The sequence below is a fragment of the Drosophila bipectinata genome, chromosome XR (genome assembly GCF_030179905.1).
Source record: "Drosophila bipectinata strain 14024-0381.07 chromosome XR, DbipHiC1v2, whole genome shotgun sequence".
In the NCBI taxonomy this organism is placed as follows: domain Eukaryota; kingdom Metazoa; phylum Arthropoda; class Insecta; order Diptera; family Drosophilidae; genus Drosophila; species Drosophila bipectinata.
The window spans coordinates 17,578,521-17,596,326 of record NC_091735.1 but is presented as its reverse complement, the minus strand read 5'-3'; the positions used below and the strand labels follow the sequence as shown (position 1 = coordinate 17,596,326).

The 17,806-nt window shown below is 47.8% G+C and overlaps 4 protein-coding genes across 6 annotated transcripts in view; 3 read left to right on the top strand and 1 right to left on the bottom strand.

The window, feature by feature from the left end:
* Window positions 1-2: 2 nt before the first annotated feature.
* g (adaptor-related protein complex 3, delta 1 subunit-like garnet) lies at window positions 3-8,378 on the top strand. 2 transcript variants are annotated; one of them, XM_070283057.1, is made up of 14 exons: window positions 3-291; window positions 1,443-1,538; window positions 2,160-2,288; window positions 2,351-2,491; window positions 2,551-2,680; window positions 2,739-2,878; window positions 4,063-4,136; window positions 5,020-5,168; window positions 5,229-5,905; window positions 5,966-6,599; window positions 6,663-6,806; window positions 6,870-7,002; window positions 7,062-7,621; window positions 7,700-8,378. In XM_070283057.1, exons 1-13 carry the CDS (start codon window positions 193-195, stop codon window positions 7,612-7,614), a joined length of 3,099 nt encoding a protein of 1,032 aa, XP_070139158.1. In that variant the 5' UTR covers window positions 3-192; the 3' UTR covers window positions 7,615-7,621; window positions 7,700-8,378. The 2 variants fall into 2 exon arrangements, with proteins under 2 accessions (XP_070139158.1, XP_017094450.2); XM_017238961.3 differs by having other exon boundaries at window positions 7,062-8,378.
* A 729-nt stretch (window positions 8,379-9,107) lies between these two features.
* mus101 (mutagen-sensitive 101) lies at window positions 9,108-13,889 on the bottom strand. The gene has a single exon (XM_017238963.3). The coding sequence runs from the start codon at window positions 13,735-13,737 to the stop codon at window positions 9,292-9,294; it is 4,446 nt and encodes a 1,481-aa protein (XP_017094452.3). The 5' UTR covers window positions 13,738-13,889; the 3' UTR covers window positions 9,108-9,291.
* A 229-nt stretch (window positions 13,890-14,118) lies between these two features.
* Window positions 14,119-17,241, top strand: Mrgn1 (Mahogunin ring finger 1). Its single transcript, XM_017238970.3, has 3 exons — window positions 14,119-15,563; window positions 15,620-16,575; window positions 16,637-17,241. Exons 1-3 carry the CDS (start codon window positions 14,257-14,259, stop codon window positions 16,804-16,806), a joined length of 2,433 nt encoding a protein of 810 aa, XP_017094459.2. The 5' UTR covers window positions 14,119-14,256; the 3' UTR covers window positions 16,807-17,241.
* Window positions 17,242-17,424: 183 nt separating this feature from the next.
* Window positions 17,425-17,806, top strand: part of Nadsyn (NAD synthetase) — a 34,879-nt gene continuing 34,497 nt past the window's right edge. For both annotated transcript variants that reach the window (XM_017238935.2, XM_017238934.2), the window contains exon 1: window positions 17,425-17,571. The gene's annotated coding sequence lies outside the window, so the exon portion shown is untranslated. The remainder of the gene's footprint in view (window positions 17,572-17,806) is intronic.

The window sequence follows — 17,806 nt, the reverse complement described above, 5'->3', positions numbered from 1 at the left end:
CCTGGCCACACTGATTAGATGTTTCTTTTTGCAACTTTTGCAAGTCCAGAAAAAAGAAAACAAAAAGAAAAAGAGGAAGTTAGCTGCTGCCGCCGGTGCTGAGGTGTTGAAATCGAACTAATATCGCCCGCTGCTGCTTGGAAAATCACAGCCCCATTGTCAAGCCGACCGAAGCGAAACGAAAACATCAACATGGCACTGAAGAAAGTGAAGGGCAACTTTTTCGAGCGTATGTTTGATAAAAACCTAACAGATTTGGTGCGCGGCATCAGGAACAACAAGGATAATGAGGTAAGCGTGTGCCGAATTTTGTCCCCCCACGGTGGCTCAATCGCATCTCCTTCTTTCCAACGCCCATTGCCACGCCCCCACGTCCAGCCGTGAGTCCAATTAGAACTCGCTAATTGGCTGACAAATTTCGTTTGCATTAAGGGAATTTTGTTAGAGTTTGCAAGTGCCATGTGTGTGTGTGTGTGTGTGTGAAAGCTCGTGTGTGTGTGTGGCTATGTGGGTGGTTGTGTGCGTTGGCATCTGCCAACAATGCAAAAGGAAGAAGAATGGGGAGCACGAACAGCGTAGGGAGAAAGGAAGAAAACAAGAGAAGGGGAGTTACTTCCACCTCCAGCGCTTGAGCCACCACCTTCTCGCTCACTCAATTAGCGGCCCCTAATGCTTTTATGTCAATTTTTGGCCCAAAATTCAGTTCTGCCGGTTAGAAGAGGCCGGAGCACGTTTTATCAAATATTTACCCATGTAAATTCCCTCGGTGATTGCGTTTGGTCCTTATCAGCTGTGCTCCGCGCCCAGATGTTTGACTTACAGTTGGGTATGGGACTCTCTGTCTACTCTTCCTGGAAGTACTTTTATTAAGGGAGTAAGGATAACAACTAATCCTATTTAAGAGCATCTTAAGTTCGACTTAAGTTAGTCAATGGTTTTAATATATTTTGTTATAAATGAGGCTCTGCTCACTCCATCAATTGGTTGATAAAGTGGGGAAAGGGAATGGATCAAGTAACGGTACTTCAGTGGGTGGAGGAGAGGCTGCGGACTGACCTCCCTGGCCTTCTATTAATTTCGCTACATACAAACCCAGTCAAGAAACTAGGAACCAACAAATATATAATAAATAATAATATAATAATAAATATATATATTCTTAAAGTCTCAAATCCCTAGTAATCCTTAGTAAAAAATAATTAATTAATTTAATAAATATTATTATATGATTATGACTGTATGTTGTGGTATTTGTGTTTATTGGCTTTTCGTTCGACTCTGTCTGTGTATTGGGGTGTTAAAAAAAACTGATAGCCTCAGATTTGTTGTTTTATGTTTTTGCTGCCATTGCACATATCTCTTGTATATACAGTCCTATATACATACATATGATTACACAAAGATTGATTATCTTATACTTTTCATTTCCATGCTACCCGCAGGCCAAATACATATCGACGTGCATCGAGGAAATCAAACAGGAGCTGCGACAGGACAATATCAGTGTCAAGTGCAATGCGGTGGCCAAGCTCACCTATGTAAGTAGTGCCCCCCCCCAAAGTCCCTAAGCCAGCTTATAAGCCTTCATTAAATATGTAAGCTAAAAAAAAGCTAAAAACTAAGCTCATTGCCACCTCCCAGGACGGGGCTGTATACCTGAAGAGGATTGAAATTGCCACGAAGGAGGCTTAGCTGTGGATTATGGGATGCGTGCCTTGGCATCTTGTTTCAGCCATTCTCCATTGAAAGCCGGGGAAGTGCCTTTCTGCACTTGACGCAAATTGCCTGGGGTATGAGGTCCTTGTGTGCAAGTGTGACAATAACGACAAAAACAGACCGAAAGCACCAGGACTAACAATAACCACGGAACTGAAAGGCATGGCAACTGCCATGGATGGCCAACAGCAAGATTGTTTTTCTTTCTAAAAGAAATACATTTAATTTTTTACCCTTTTTTGAGAGCTTGGGGCTTTAATATACTGCTTCTATTGTTATACCCGCTAGTGTGAGCTCAAAGAACACAGATGCAGCTTAACAGATTTCGATGCTAACGAGTCCTTGAGCCTATTCCTGCCCAGCCACCCACTTGATAGCACTTAGTTTGCACACAATCAGCAGAAATTCAAATATTTATTGATTCCCTCCCTCTCTCCAAACAGATACAAATGCTGGGCTATGACATTTCCTGGGCGGGATTCAACATCATCGAGGTGATGAGCTCTTCCCGTTTCACCTGCAAACGAATCGGCTATCTGGCGGCCAGCCAATGCTTTCATCCAGACAGCGAGGTATGTCTATATCATAGAGTCTATATAATCATTTATTAATATTCAAATATTTTACATTATAGCTTCTTATGCTTACCACAAACATGATACGCAAGGATCTCAATTCGCAGAATCAGTACGATGCTGGAGTGGCGCTCAGTGGGCTAAGCTGCTTTATTTCACCCGACCTATCCCGCGATTTGGCCAACGATATTATGACCTTGGTAGGGAATAGGAAATACTTGATCAGTCTATAATAATCTATTATAATAATCATCTATAGATGAGCTCAACGAAACCGTATCTGCGCATGAAAGCCGTCCTTATGATGTATAAAGTATTTTTACGCTATCCCGAGGCATTGAGACCTGCATTTCCTAAACTCAAAGAGAAACTGGAAGATCCAGATCCAGGTTAAACAATAATTACACACAATATAGCTTTAGATAGTAAATTTGATATATTTTTTAGGTGTCCAATCAGCTGCCGTGAATGTTATTTGTGAATTAGCACGTAAGAATCCAAAAAACTACCTGCCCCTGGCGCCGATCTTCTTCAAACTGATGACCACATCGACCAACAACTGGATGCTGATCAAGATTATCAAGCTGGTGAGTTCTTCCCCTCCCACAATTTCCACCCAGATTGAAATTTATTTTTTAACTTTTATTTTAGTTATTAATTTTATTATTTTATAAGTTTGTCGAGAGACAAGCTGAACTTTAATTTTGCTGTATATTCGTATAAGTATACGTTTTTTTTTTTAAATGACAATGAAGTCTAACTAAAAGTTAATTAACACTACAACTACTCCTTCCCCCTCTCCTCCCTCTGCTCCCGCTCCAAATAAATAAAAAAAAAAAATGTGAAAACAAATCACTCGAAAATATGACAAAATACTAATAACCGTATTAAAATACCAAATCCAATGAATTTTAGTTCGCGAGCCTCACGACTATTGAGCCGGCGCTGGGACGAAAATTGACTCAGCCCCTAATTGAAATTATTTCCAGGTTTTTATCGGCGTGCTTTTCTTTAATCAGACCCAACGAAAAAAATACAAAGAAACTTGATCAAAAAAAAAAAAAAAACCAGCACGCGCTTTGATTTACTCTAAAGCATTTTACTATTTAATAATTTAGTTTTTATTTAGTTTCTGTACTTAAACTTGATCTCCTAATTGTTTAAATGGAAGCCATACACACTGTAATCATTAGTGACTTTTATGTTGTATTTATTTACCATAAATATCAGAGGTTCATGATCCATTTACCCAAGAACACACATGAGCGTCGTAATTTATTATTATTATTATTATTATTATTATAAACCCAAAATCGACATTGTAATTGCAATTTGATAAAGCACATGATGTTCCCACTCCCAAGTGAAAAAGTCTTCACTTGAAACCCAAAAACGAAAGTCACCTCACAGCCACAATCCTTCACCACCTCCACCTCATCCTTTTTGGCTAAATTGTGTCTTTTTTTCGCTTGATTTAATGGAAAATATTTAACAAAACACCACAGATTTTATATCATTTCGCTGAAAACCAAAAAAAAAAACACACACAGACTTCACCGTCATGAGTTGGAAATACCGGAGAGAAACTTGCCAGGAAAACCAGAACCAGTTTAAGACAATAACAGAGAGGAAACTCCATTAGCGATATTTAATAAAAATTAATTTATTTTTAGTTTTTAGTTTTAGTTGTTGATAAAAAAAAAAGATTTCAATTTCGATTGTATGTCAATTATAATTTGTTGCTTGTTTCTTTTTCTCTTTGCATTTGCAGTTTGGCGCTTTAACTCCCTTAGAACCCCGGCTAGGAAAGAAATTAATAGAACCACTCACAAATCTAATTCATAGGCAAGTCTTAAATCATTGCAAAAATAATTAAAACAAAAAAAAACAGATTCCCAAAAAAGTGTGTGTGGAAAGCGATTGCAACAAGCAGAAAGGCGAGAAATAAGGCCGATAATAGGATCGATAAATATCGATCGATTGCTCGATGAATGTATAAAAAAAATTAAACTCTTGTTTTGTTTTAGTTTCCTCCCCCCCTCATAAGAATTAATTGTACAAATCTTTTGCCTAATCATCTCTCTGTCTTTCCAATGCACCAAAAATCCAATCAGAAATTTTAGTTTTATCGATTAATGGATCCGTTAACTATCGTTTCAAGTTTATTGTAAATATTAACTATCGCCGTCCTGCTCCGATTTGGGTTTGTTTTCCATTCGTCTCGCTCGTTTTCTTATTATTTGCCTTCAGTTGCTTAGCCCGAGCACATTCATTGAGAGAATATATACATGAATTAAATCTGATATCAGAAACCAAAAATGATAAAGTGTTGCAGTTGTTTATTTTTAAATATTGCTTAAACTATAATTTGCATAGCGGTTTATATAGCTTTAATCGCTGTTATCGCTGTTGATCGCTTTAATCGCAGTTATCGCTGTTGATCGCTTTAATCGCTGTTATCGCTTTAATCGGCCACCACCAATGCTCTATATATATATTGCTGTTGAATGTTGCTATTTATATTGTTGTTGTAGTGCAATGTTTGCTGCTTAATCGCTGCTTAATTTTAATACAAAATCCTCTATATGTTTTTTTTTTTTTATATACTAATACCAACCAACAAAAAAATATTAAAATTAAAACCAAACACACCTACTAAAAATAAAAAAATGAAAAAAAAAACGAACCAAAAACCAAAACCAAAATCGAAAACCAAACTCACCAACAGCACCTCGGCGATGAGTCTCCTGTACGAGTGCATCAACACGGTGATCGCGGTCCTCATCAGCATCAGCAGCGGCATGCCGAACCACAGTGCCTCCATCCAGCTCTGCGTCCAGAAGCTGCGCATCCTCATCGAGGATTCGGACCAAAATCGTGAGTATCCAGCCTCCAGTCCAGCATCGGCAGCGTCTAAACCCCATCGTCCCTTTGCAGTTAAATACCTTGGACTACTGGCCATGTCCAAGATCCTCAAGACGCACCCAAAGAGCGTGCAGGCGCACAAGGATTTGATTCTGGCCTGCCTGGACGACAAGGATGAGTCCATCAGGCTGCGGGCTTTGGATCTGCTCTATGGCATGGTCTCGAAGAAGAACCTAATGGAGATCGTGAAGCGACTGCTGGGTCACATGGAGCGAGCCGAGGGCTCCGCTTACCGGGACGAGCTGCTCTATAAGGTGATCGAAATCTGCGCCCAGAGCTCCTACCTGTATGTGACCAACTTTGAGTGGTATCTGACGGTGCTGGTGGAGCTGATCCAGCTGGAAGCTGGCTCGCGGCATGGCCGGCTCATCGCCGAGCAGCTGCTGGACGTGGCCATTCGGGTGCCGGTGGTGCGGCAGTTCGCCGTTAATGAGATGACCAACCTGCTGGACACGTTCACCGTCTCGGCGCAAAGCAACTCCATGTACGAGGTGCTCTACGCCGCCGCCTGGATTGTCGGCGAGTTCTCCGGCGAGCTGGAGGACGCCGAGAAGACGTTGAATATCCTGCTGCGACCGCGACAACTTCCCGGCCACATCCAGGGCGTTTACGTGCAGAACGTGATCAAGCTATTCGCCCGCCTGGCCACCACGTGTCTAGAGCTGCAGGATCTGGCAGGATTAATAAGAGTAAATGGATAATTATTTGAGTTTTCTGAAGAAACCTTACATACTTTCCTCACTTTCCAGCTTTGCGACCATGTCCTGGAGAAGCTGCAGCACTTTAACGGCTCCAGCGATATCGAGGTCCAGGAGCGAGCCAACTCCGCCTGCATGTTGATCGAAATGCTGCGCAACCAACTGGCGACGTCGGAGGATGCCATGGATACGACGAGCACGGCGGAGAGTGGCATTCCTCCCTTGGCGATCGAGATCGTCCAGGAGATGACGCTCCTGTTTGCGGGCGAACTGATTCCGGTGGCGCCCAAGGCGCAACGGAAGGTGCCTCTGCCCGATGGCCTCGATTTGGACGAGTGGATCAATGCTCCGCCACCAGAGGATGCGGCCAGCAGTTCGTCCTCGGACCATGACAAAGACGAGCTCTTCGTCAGCTCCTCCCAGGGTGGATCCGGTCTGGGTGATGGCGGTGGCGGCGGCGGGAGCGGGGCAAAGCGTCGCCAAAGCCTGGAACTCACGCCCGAGCAACTGGAACGGCAGCGAACTGCCCGCCTCATGGAGCAGTCAAACAATCCCCACTACCTCAAGTCCACGCCCTCGGCGAGCAGTGCGTCCGCGAATGCCGACCAGTACGACAATATCGATGATATACCGATCACGGAACTGCCGCTGGACATGGAGGGTGTGGCCGCCTTAAGAGTGGGCAGTAAGTTTCTCAATATTTCCTTAAAAAAGGGTGTCCATAACGACCTATTCCTTTTTTTTTTAGTCACCAAACGTTCGGATAAATACCTACAGGAGCAGCAGGCCGCTTCGAGTGGCAAGGACGGCAAGAAGAAACACAAAAAGGGCAAAAAGAGCAAAAAGGCGAAGAACAAAGTGGCCTACAACAGCAGTTCCGAGTCCGAAGGAGGTGAATCCCAGCCAGAATTTCCTCCAACTTGCAAGAATTATAAAAAAATTTTTCAAATTCCAGAGCCGAAACCCTTGCACATTGTTAACACCACATTGGACATGCCCGAAGGCGTTTCCCTCTCGGACAGCGAGGACAAAGACGGCAAATACGATCCCAATGATCCCCATCGTGCCCTGGACATTGAACTGGACATGTAAGTGGAGGGAATCAACAGAATTATAGAGCCATTTTCCATCCAAACCCCTTTTACAGAACGGACTTTGAGCCACAAGCTTCAAAATCCACGTACAAGAAGTCATCCTCCGGGAAAGAGAATCTCAAGGTGCCAGCGGACTCTGCCGGCAGCAGTAGCACCTCCAAGAAGGACCGCAAAAAGGACAAGGACCGGGAGGGGAAGCGAGAGCACAAGCGGGAACGTAAGACGACTGCCGCTGCTGCTGCTGCTGCTGCTGCCTCCCAGCCGGTGATCGATCTCATTGACGCCGACACGCCCACACCAAGCCCCAGCCATAATGCCAGCCAAGCCCCCAGCAACGAGAACAACAATACGGCGAATGTCCTTCCAGATGCCGGCAAGCATCACAAGAAGAAGAAGAACAAGGAGAAGTCGCGGGAAGCGATTATCGATGTGGCCGCCGATGAGGAACAGGCGGGTGAACCGTCGGCGTCCAAGTCGCACAAGAAGAAGCATAAAAAGGACAAGTCGCAGCGCAAGGAGAAGAAGGCTTCCGCATCCGCATCCGCATCCGTATCTGAATACGAACAGCCACTGGGCATCTCAACGCCCAGCAAAGAGATTTTTTAATTTCTAAGTATGCTCCAAGTTCCACAACTATTATTACTAATTATACACTTCTTTTTTTTTTTTATTTTCGATTCATTGTAACCAGAAGATGAAGAAGAAGTATCATCTAGTACTATCATTATCCTTTCCATTCTCATCATTAAGTTCAAAAAAAATGAAAAATGCCTCCTAAAGAAACAAAAAAAACTAAACAAATTATCGCTGCGATATAAAAAACATTGAACAAAATTGATATGCTGATAACAAAAAATAAAAACTAAACCAATATTAAATTGTATATATATATTGCTATAAATATATATATATAGAAAATGCCGCCAGTCTGCCAGTCGCGGCTTAAAACAGAAGTAGAACCGATGGATCGGATGGATCAATTATATGCATTCGTGTACTATCTATTTTTGATGAATTTGTAGCCTAGAAAGCATGCGATTTCACAACAGAACAACACACACACACACACACACCAACACACAACTATATAACTATAACTATAGATATATAAATATATATATATATATTATATATAGAAATTTTTTAAAGAATCCGGCATGGAGTGTAAAAACATGTAAACCTACGAATCAAACTTTAAGTACTGCTACTGAGAAATGGGGGGGAGAGAGCAACGGAAGAGAAGCTAACGTGAAATTATATTCATACATACTATATATTATGTACAAGAGTCCACAATCACACCCACATCCATTCAAAAACCCCACACATCAAGATATATAAACGTTAAATAAATGGAAAGTACAATATAAGGTGTCACGTTCCTTATTTACGTTTTCTTCATTTATTATTTATTGTCGAATTAATATCTTTAAGATCCATAAATATTTTTGAAAAAAGATAAGATCCTTTAAAGGCTAAAACCATATCGGAATTTGGATACAAGGGTTCATGTTTTGCTTTAAAAGAACGAGAATTCAGTTAAAAGCTTCTAAGTAAAGTCATACGTTTATGTTTATGGCGACCGTGACATTTATTATTTGTCGTCGACTTAAGATCCTTAAATCTTAAATTAATCCTTAAATCTTTTTTAAACAAAAGATATGATCTTCGTAAGCCTAAAACAAGGCACTTCGCTTGAGAATCGGATAAGAATTGAGGAAGATATAGACATCGCAGTGGACCCTATAGGGTAAAACCCCATTTTCAAGGGGTCCATTTCCAGAAAAATGGACAAAAAATGTGAAAAATATTTCGTCTCATGATTTTGATAAAGATTGGTGGAGAATTGATCCAGAAATCGTCATACATTTATGTTTATGGCGACCGTGACACTTATTATTTATGAGTTTCAGATCCTTATACCTTAAATAATGAAACAAAAGATATGATCCTTATAAGCCTAAAACATGCCCTGAATTTCCAATAGAAGGGTTCATATTTTGCTTCAAAAGAACGATAATTCACTTCACAGCTCCTAAGCCAAGTCATTTATATTTATGGCGACCGTGACAAGTGCACAGAAAGAAAACCTCGTAAAGAACCTTTTACACTCTATCGATAATATTTATTTTGAGAATTTTTGGAAAAAAGATAACAAGATAACTTAAAGAAATGAAAAACTGATTCTAAGAAATTCCGACAAGTCTTCTGACAGTCTTAAGCAACAAGAAAAAAAAAATAGAACAAACTAATATTAGTTTCCAGTGTAGGGGAGCAGACTCCTTAACTGAGCTCGTATGCTCCCAGATCGGCATCCCGTCCCTTCATCAGATAACTGTTGATGGCGATCTGACTGAGGACACGCACTCCCTTCTTCAGCAGATAGGCCAGGTCCTGGGGGGAGAGCGGAGCCTTCTTCACGTCCACGAAGCAATGGGTAGCTGTGGCGGCCATGGGGTCCGAGGCGAAGGGTGTCTTGGGCTCCAAGATGACGGCTCCGCCGGCGACCAGGACATTGCGGATGGCCGCCCCGCTGCGCTGCATACTTAGGATGGCCCGGTGGCCGGTAAAGGCTCCTCCGCCGCGGATGCCCAGCTCCGAGCGCCAGCGATGCACTGCAGCCGCGATGGGCTGCTCCTCCGGCGGCAGCACCGGTAGATTCAGGGCCTTCGGGTTGCCCCACTCGAACATGGCCTCGTCCAGGAAGTGGCCACGGGCGTGGCTCTGTTCGACGTACTGGATGCTGAGGATCCACTTGCCGGCGGCCATGCAGCCGAGCATCTTCTCGCCCCGGTTGGGACGCTCGCAGAGCAGGTGGGTGCACGCGTCGTCGTAGTTGACCAGATTCTCGCACATCTTCCCGCCCAGCTGCTCGATTCTCGCTATCAGTTCCGCTCGCTTCTCACCGTCATCGCCGCACGAGATGCTGAAGCAGGGTGTGCCCCGGTGTTGCATCCTGGGCGAGCCGCCGGAGGATCGCCTCTTGGCGGCATTAAACTCGACGGGATCCCGCCAACTCACCATGTCCTCGGTGCCCATGGCAAAGCCCTCGGACTCAAATGGCTGCACGTACTGGACCTCGCTCTCGGGGCCCTCCATGTCGCTGTCGTGGCTGCGCTTCAGGCTGTTCCTCCGGCTCTCGCAGTTCTTCAGATAGTCCGTGATCTGCTTCAGATCCGTGTTCATAGCCGGAGCAGTCTCCTCGAAGCTTATTTTGTCAAAGTTGATGGTGCTCTGACTGGCAGCCTCCTCACTCGGTGCTAGATCCGATCTTCTGGGTGGTTTCGATGGCTCCTCCGGTTTCCGGGCCAGTCCTGGACTCTCCTGGGTGGGCGGTATGAACGACGAACGCCTTGGATTGGCGTCCACAGACGTTCGGGGGGATCTGTTGTCGAGGGATGGCCTGAGTGATAGCCTGGATGTGATGGCGCTTCCGCCGGCCACTGATAGCTTGGGTGTGGCTGAGCTGCTGCTGGCCACTGATAGCTTGGGTGTGGTGGAGCTGCTGCTGGCCAATGATAGCTTGGGTGTGGCGGAGCTTCCGCCGGCCACTGGTTGCTTGGGAGTCGGCGGTGACCTTTCGAAAACTAGCTTTGTGGCTTGAGTCCTCGGCGGAGGCTTCTTCTTGGCAGTGCCCAGTCCCTCCTCCTGCTGTCGCTGTGCCTTCTGCGCCTGATGCTCTTCCTCCACCGTGTCCGATCCCTCATCGTATTCTATGCCCAGGGTCTCGCAGGTTATGCGCATCACCCGCTGCCTGATCACCGCCAGCGGTGTGTCCGGCTTGATCTTCTGGGTGGGCAGACGCCATCGTCGCTCAAAGTCGTCCGCCATCCGTTGCTGGAACTCCGGCGTCAGGCAGAAGTCGGGTATCCCGGAAGCGGGTCGCGAATGTCGTCGACTGACCGGAGTACAGGCCTGTCTCCGGATGCGCTCCAGTTCGGGGGTTTGGTTCTCTCGCATTTCGCGGATGATCTGGCGGACGCAGTCCTTCCCCTCGTCGTTGTCCAACCGCTGGACGAATTGCTCGAGGAAGTCGAAGTTGTAGTTCTGGGCACCCACCTGGCTGAGGGGCGTGCACGGCGAGTCTGGTGAGGATGTGGAGCTGCTGCTGCGGCGACGGGCACTGCCGCCGGGAATGCCGGCCAGTTCGGAGACTCGTCGGTTCCGCAGAGGAGTCAGTTCTGGAGCTGGAGCTGAAGGATTGGCCGCTGACATAGGCGGCGCTTCCATTTCCGGCTGGTTCTCCTCCTCCTCCATGGGCACTGGCGGCGGCGGCAGCGGAGGAGTCGCCTCTGGACGCCTCGGTGTGCGAGTGTTGCTCTCCCGGAGTTTGGGCGAGACCGGGAAATCCTCGGGACTCTTGCCCACCAGGTGACCTACATAGGGCAGCTTCTGGCCGGTGCGGGCGCACTGCACCAGCCACTCGGAGGTGACCACCGGATAGTTCCACTTGATGGCGCCCTCGTACTTGGAGCCCTCGGCACTCGGGCAGATCAGCAAGGGCTTCTCTTTCTTGATGAAGGTCTTGTTGACGGAGGCGCCCAACAGCTCCGACACCGAGTTGATGAAGTCCCTCTCCAGTCCCGCATAAATGGACACCACAATCGTCATGCCCTCCAGTGGCTGCTTCAGGGCGGCGGCGGGCACCGGCTTGTGGTAGTAGTCCAGGGGCAGAAGCTTGTTTAGCTTCATACAGCTCTCCAGGAACAGCTCGGTGGCCACAAAGTTGGACTTTACGGGCAGTTCCTTTACGTCGAAAGGCACCTCGAAGCTCACGATGGCAAAGTCCACCTGGTCGACGTAGCTGGGCGGCACCAGGATGCCCTGGGCGGCCTCCACCTCGACCAGCAACTGGTTGTAGAACTCCGAGTTGAAGCACTCCTTGTGCACGTAGACGGTCAGGCCGGAGAAGTAGTCCAGCTTCTCGTAATCGATCGACATGGCGCTGGCGCTCAGATCCGGAATGGCAACCGGGGCAACCGATGTTATGCTTGGATTGGGAGCCAGGGAAGTCCTCGGATTGATTTCCATCTGTGTGGAGCTGGCGGCCGGATGGAGAACGCTTATGTCCACAGGCGGTAGTTGAGCTACTGCACCCTGGTCCTGCGAGTACTGGCCCAGCAGCTGATTATCCTGCTCCTGGTCCTCCTGCTGCTGTTGCTCCTGCTCGAACAGCTTCTTCTTGATGGGCAGCTGCGGCTGCTTGAAGCTGTGGTTCATGGAACGGAGCGTGCGCTTGCTGGCCGGCGACGCCACGTCGGGCTCTCCACTGACCGGTAGGGAGACGCGATAGGTGAGCTCATTCACTACCTTGCCGTTGCGGATGCTCTCCAGCAGCCAGTCCAGGCGCACCACGTGCACCGAACCCATTAGGCCGTCGCGCTGCCACTGCCTGTACTCTGCGTCATCCAACTGGCCGACTATGATGTGGGATACTCCCTCGTTGGCTTCATCGTAGCGTGTGGCTCCGCCAGTATTCAGAACACGATTGAGCTTCTCGCGCTCCTCGGTGCGAAAGCCACTGAGGTAGACACAGCAGCCGTCCAGGAAGGACCCCGATTTCTTCGCCTGCCTGGGATCGATCTCCGCCAGCACTTGCTGGTAGTTTCTGGCCTGGGATGTGGCCTGCTTCAACAGTTCCTTGGCTGGGGAGCTGCTGCCCAGGCTGCTCAGGGACTCATTGACTGTGGTAAGATCGCTGCCCATGCGACGGGATCCCGAAACGAAGCTAATCCTAGAGAGATCCGAGAGCTGCGTGCTGTCGGCACCGCGAGCCAGAGATCTGTTTGATTTTGTGGGCGTGGAGGACTTCTTGCCGGGACGAACCTCGTACTCCTTGGTGGGTAAGGCGTAGCCGCGCTTGCTGCTTTCGAAGATCCATTCCGGAAGCAGCACATCCTTCTTGTAGCGTATGGCTGCTTTGTACTTCTCGGTGTCGGTTTTAGACTGTTCGGTTATGACGATGTCCACCACTTGGGAGCGAAAGGCGCGATGGTAGATGCCTCCGTTCTCCTGGACCAGCTTCATGACCTGATCCTTGCGTGCCACGTCCAGGCCGCTGCATGTGATGTTAACCCCAAAGAATACGGGCAGTCGGTACTTGTCGAACTCCGGATCTGTGGCACGGATTCCTTCGCGCTGCTGCCGGCGACTCAGATCCCAGACATACTGCACCCAATCCACGTGCATCACGGGCACCCCGTTTAGTGTGGCCTGCTCGTACTTGTACGACTTGATGGTGTTGGATATGAGATGGGTGGTACGGTGGCCAAAGGTCTGGAAATAAACTCCGCCCATCCACTGGATCAGATTGCTGAGCTCCTCCTTCTTGTCGGGAGTTATTCCAGTGGCGGATATCTGGAGATCGCGCATGGCCGTGGTGTAGATGGCACTGCTGCCCAGGGGAATGGGCTGCTCTTGCCGGAGACATGCCAGCAGACACGGTGGCCCCAGAATCAGAGCTTTTGTTTTCTTCAGCTGCTCGAAGAAGTCGCCCTCGAAATGGGCCAGGATAAACACATCCTTCTTGGTGAGGTTCCCGACCGCTATCAGGGGATAGCCCTCGCTGGGTTTGATCTGTCGGATTTGGGTCTCTGCCAGTTGCTGGCCTAGTAATTCCTTCGACGCCTCAAACTGCTCCAGAATTTCCGCGTCCAAGCTGCTACCATCGCCCGGCTTCGAATTCTTCACGAAATACGCGCAGATGGACTCGTCCAAGCTCATGCTCATCCTTGCGCTGTTTATTTAAGCAGTTCGTTCGCAAATGTTTCTGTTTTTTGGCAATATTTGCAAGGTTTCATCGACACTAGAAGTTTTGGCGCGGCCGTTTGTTGCTTAGAGTACAGGGTGCCCGAAGACGATAGGTAACGAGTTGCCACTAAACCGATTTTTTTATCGAGTTGCCACTTTCGTTAGTTTAAATGTGACAAAGGAACAACAACGATCTAACTAAATTGAATCGAATAATTAAATTCTAAAAAAGTTAAATTTTTATCATTTTTATATATCCGCGCATCGCAAACTTGTGTTAGTAAGTTTTTATTTCAGTGTATCGTCTTTAAGAATCAGTGCTATCGATAGTTGTCAACAAGAATTGAGAAAAAGTGTTATCGCAGCTGACCCATCACTCGTTATCGCAAAAGGAAAGCAAAAGAGAATAAAGAAAAGAAAACCAAGTAGGAAAGAAGGGAAAATAGTTTGGAAAACAAAAAAGGGGAGCTCTCAGTGAACCGTAATCCGTTGCCCGGAATGGGAAACTTTGTGAGCAGGCAGAACGCGGCAGTGGAGGAGGCGGATCCGAGTGCTAACCATGCCTACAAATATCCACCTCGGATGGGTAACTTCTTTGGGAGTCACTTTATCATGGGCGGTGAGAGATTTGACACGCCCCAACCGGAGTCGTATCTGTTTGGGGAGAATGCGGATCTGAATTTCCTTGGGAACCGACCCACTGCCTTCCCCTACCCCCCGCCCCAGGCCAACGAACCAACGAAGACCTTGAAGAGCCTGGTGAACATACGCAAGGAATCCGTACGTTTCGTGCGCATTCCCAACGACAAGAAGATCAATCTCCAGGAGAAGCCCAGGAGGAAGGATGTAGAGAAGGAGAAGGAGAAAGAAAAGGAGAAGGAGAAGGAGAAAGAGAAGGAGAAGGAAAAGGAGAAGGAGAAGGATAAGGACAAGACGAATGTAACCATCGAGGATGTGGACGGAAATGTTCTGTGCTCCATGAACCTAAGTAGTGACAGCGATTCGGCAGCACCACCGCCACCCAGCACCTACAATATTGAATTCACCTTTGATTCGGACGCCAAGTGCGCCATCACCATTTACTATTTCTGCTCCGAGGATGTCAGTCCAAGTGGTGTCACCCTTGTGCCCCGCGAGGGTCTCACCTCGGAGACGTATCACTACGAGAAGGGGATAAACCAGTGCTTCTCACAGCCGGGCCACATCTTTAATCCGCAGCAGATGCCGGAGGATGAGCTCGGCTATAGCCCCGGAAGGGAACAATATCCGGTGGCCATCCATTGCGTCGTCGAGGAGGGCAGCGACGAGTGCAGGCAGTCGCACACCACCATCTGTGTGATTGACCATCATCCGGAGAGCGGCAGCTATTCGCTGCGTGCCCTCAAGCAGAAGATCTTCGTGGATGGCTTGTGCTACCTGCTGCAGGAAATCTACGGCATCGAGAACAAGGCCGTGAACAAGAACTCGATGGACGAGGAGATTGACGACCACGGCAGCGAGTGCGTCATCTGCATGAGCGAGACCCGAGACACCCTGATACTGCCCTGTCGGCATCTCTGTCTGTGCAATTCCTGTGCGGATTCCCTCCGCTATCAGGCCAACAACTGTCCCATCTGCCGGGCTCCGTTCCGGGCTCTCCTTCAGATCCGTGCGGTGCAGAAGGGCATTAGTACGCACGTGTTGCACCAGAACACACCCACTTCGACAGGCGGGGAACCAGCTCCGGTGGATGTGCCTCCTGGCTATGTTCCCGTGTCGCTCATCGAGGCCTTGAATGGACCGCCACAATATGTGGCCAGAGCCAGGTAAGATTAGCCAAAGAAGTGATTCAGCGGGTTACTAATGATTCAATTATTTTTAGGGCCAGTGAGCTAGACACTGTTGACTCGGCAACGGTGGCCGCCTCCACGATGACCAGCAACGACATCAAGGCGACCTCGCCCATCAAATCCAGCAGCCAGCGAAGGCCCAAAATCAAGAAGAACGCCTCCACCTGCACCTCGACTAGTGAGGTGGGCACCATTACCACTCAGTCTGGCGGAGGAGCCGGCAATGGATGCTCGGCTCTCTCCGTCGTGGAGATCGAGAGCGATCCCAAAAAGTCCACGGCCGGAACGTGCACGTCGCCCACTTTGGGAGCACCCACATCGCCGGAATCCAAACAGGATAAGCTGCAGATTGTCAACGAGCGAAAGTATTCCAGGTCTCAGGCCGGATCCGGAGGCGATGGATCCGCCGGCACCGACGACGATGTGGACAGCGAGAACGAGAAGTTGTCGCCGCTGCTTTCGCCAGGAAGCAAGAGCAAGAACATGTCCAGCAAGTCCTTGAAGCAAGTGGTCGCCTGCCTGGATGCAGATGATGGCGAAAAATGTGGAGCCGGCGATGGCCTGGTGGAGGAAACCACTTCCAAGAAAGGCTCCTCGCTTAAGCGCAACAAACCCAGGCCGGAACTGAGTGGCGGAGGCGGTGGAGCTTCGTCCAACGAACCGACCGCAGAAGATTCAGATTATTATACGCCCGAGGACACTCAGAACTCCATACTCAGTCCACTGTGCCCCGCAGAGCGGGCCAAGAGTGGCGATCCGCTGGGTGCCGGACTAACTACCAGCGGCGGACTGGGCTCAGGCAGGAGCGCCGCAGTGGTGGGTGGATCCTCCGGTACAGGTGGCACCGGAGTCGTTGTGGGCTTCAGCAGCGCCATGAAGAAGAACCTGCACAAGAAGTCCACCTCTGTGGGCAACATGTTGGGCTCCGGATCCGGTTCTGTAGCCACCGTTGTGGATCTTAAATCCAACAATGTTAGCTCTTTACCAGGTGAGCTTTGATTCCTAAAAGTTATCTATAGATTTTGTGACCTTTTCCTGGCGCTTTTCAGATATGTTGGACAGCCCGATAAGTGGAAACTCGGCCTCCACCCGCAGCTCAAGCGACAGCTACTCCTCCAGCTCCTCCACCAAGCAGCTGCTCAGCTCCAATCCGACCACCACGGCGGCCAACATTATCGTGGACGACAAGACGGCACTCCAGAACGCCGTCAACGTGTAAATCCAGACGGTAGCCGTCTCGGTCTGCATTGAATTTCGTTTCGTTCGTCGTCGGTATTTTTTTTTCTATCGTTTTATCGTTTTAGCCTTGCGTGTACTCTATTTATTCGTAGTTTTCGTAGCTTTAGTTAAATCAATGCTGCTTCCCCGCCCGCAGGAACAAATACATGTTCGTTTAAGACGTTATAAGGATTAGGATCCGGATCAGGAGGAGGAGTAGGCGACATAACAGGACATAACACTTAACCAGTATATATACACACACTGAAACAGATCCAGACACAGATACAGACACACACACGTCTCGCATGCATGTGTACGTAGTTTAATATAGCATAATGGCTTGGGTATATAACGAATAAAATAAATCAATTAAACAATTGCGCTTATGGCGTAGCATTCCAAAATAAATATAACCCAAAAATAAAATGGCTAATACTTTCAAAGAAATTCAATTGAAGGGGATCTTTAAATTAATTAAAATCTTCCATAAGATTATAATAGAACTCATAAATTATTTTATAACGAAATTTAAATTTGGGTTTCAAATATCGACTTATCGATCGCACTATCGATAGTAGAATGTACCGTTTATCGAAAGCTAAGCGCTTGGCGCGTTGCCATCACTAGAGGTCACAATTGGGCAACACTTTTTGTTTACTTTCGCCAAAGTTTAAACTTTTCGGTGATTTCTGAGCGGTGAAGTGAATGTTCAGCTGCGGCGTGACTTGTGCAAGGATCGGGAAAGGATATTGGAACTGGATAGGTATGTATCACCGAAACACCCAACGCATTGCCGTCGCAACAATTGCCGGACATGTGCGTAATTGATTTTTCGGTCAGTGGTCAGCATTATTTATTTACAAATCACCCCATTGGAATTTGATTTGCCTCCTCCTTTCTGTACATCACACACTCATTTATTAATCATCATTTTTTTTTTTATTGCAAATCTCAATAGAAAAAGTTCATCCTGCGGGGCCAACCGCCGACCGCCGACA

Bases quoted from the DNA above. Each gene is read 5' to 3' on its own strand.
- Mrgn1 (XM_017238970.3), top strand. From the start codon at position 14,257: ATGGGAAACTTTGTGAGCAGGCAGAACGCGGCAGTGGAGGAGGCGGAT. The intron at 15,564-15,619 runs GTAAGATTAGCC...AATTATTTTTAG, and splicing joins CAATATGTGGCCAGAGCCAG to GGCCAGTGAGCTAGACACTG. The intron at 16,576-16,636 runs GTGAGCTTTGAT...GGCGCTTTTCAG, and splicing joins CAATGTTAGCTCTTTACCAG to ATATGTTGGACAGCCCGATA.
- g (XM_070283057.1), top strand. From the start codon at position 193: ATGGCACTGAAGAAAGTGAAGGGCAACTTTTTCGAGCGTATGTTTGAT. The intron at 5,906-5,965 runs GTAAATGGATAA...CTCACTTTCCAG, and splicing joins ATCTGGCAGGATTAATAAGA to CTTTGCGACCATGTCCTGGA. The intron at 6,600-6,662 runs GTAAGTTTCTCA...TTTTTTTTTTAG, and splicing joins GGCCGCCTTAAGAGTGGGCA to TCACCAAACGTTCGGATAAA.
- mus101 (XM_017238963.3), bottom strand. From the start codon at position 13,737: ATGAGCATGAGCTTGGACGAGTCCATCTGCGCGTATTTCGTGAAGAAT.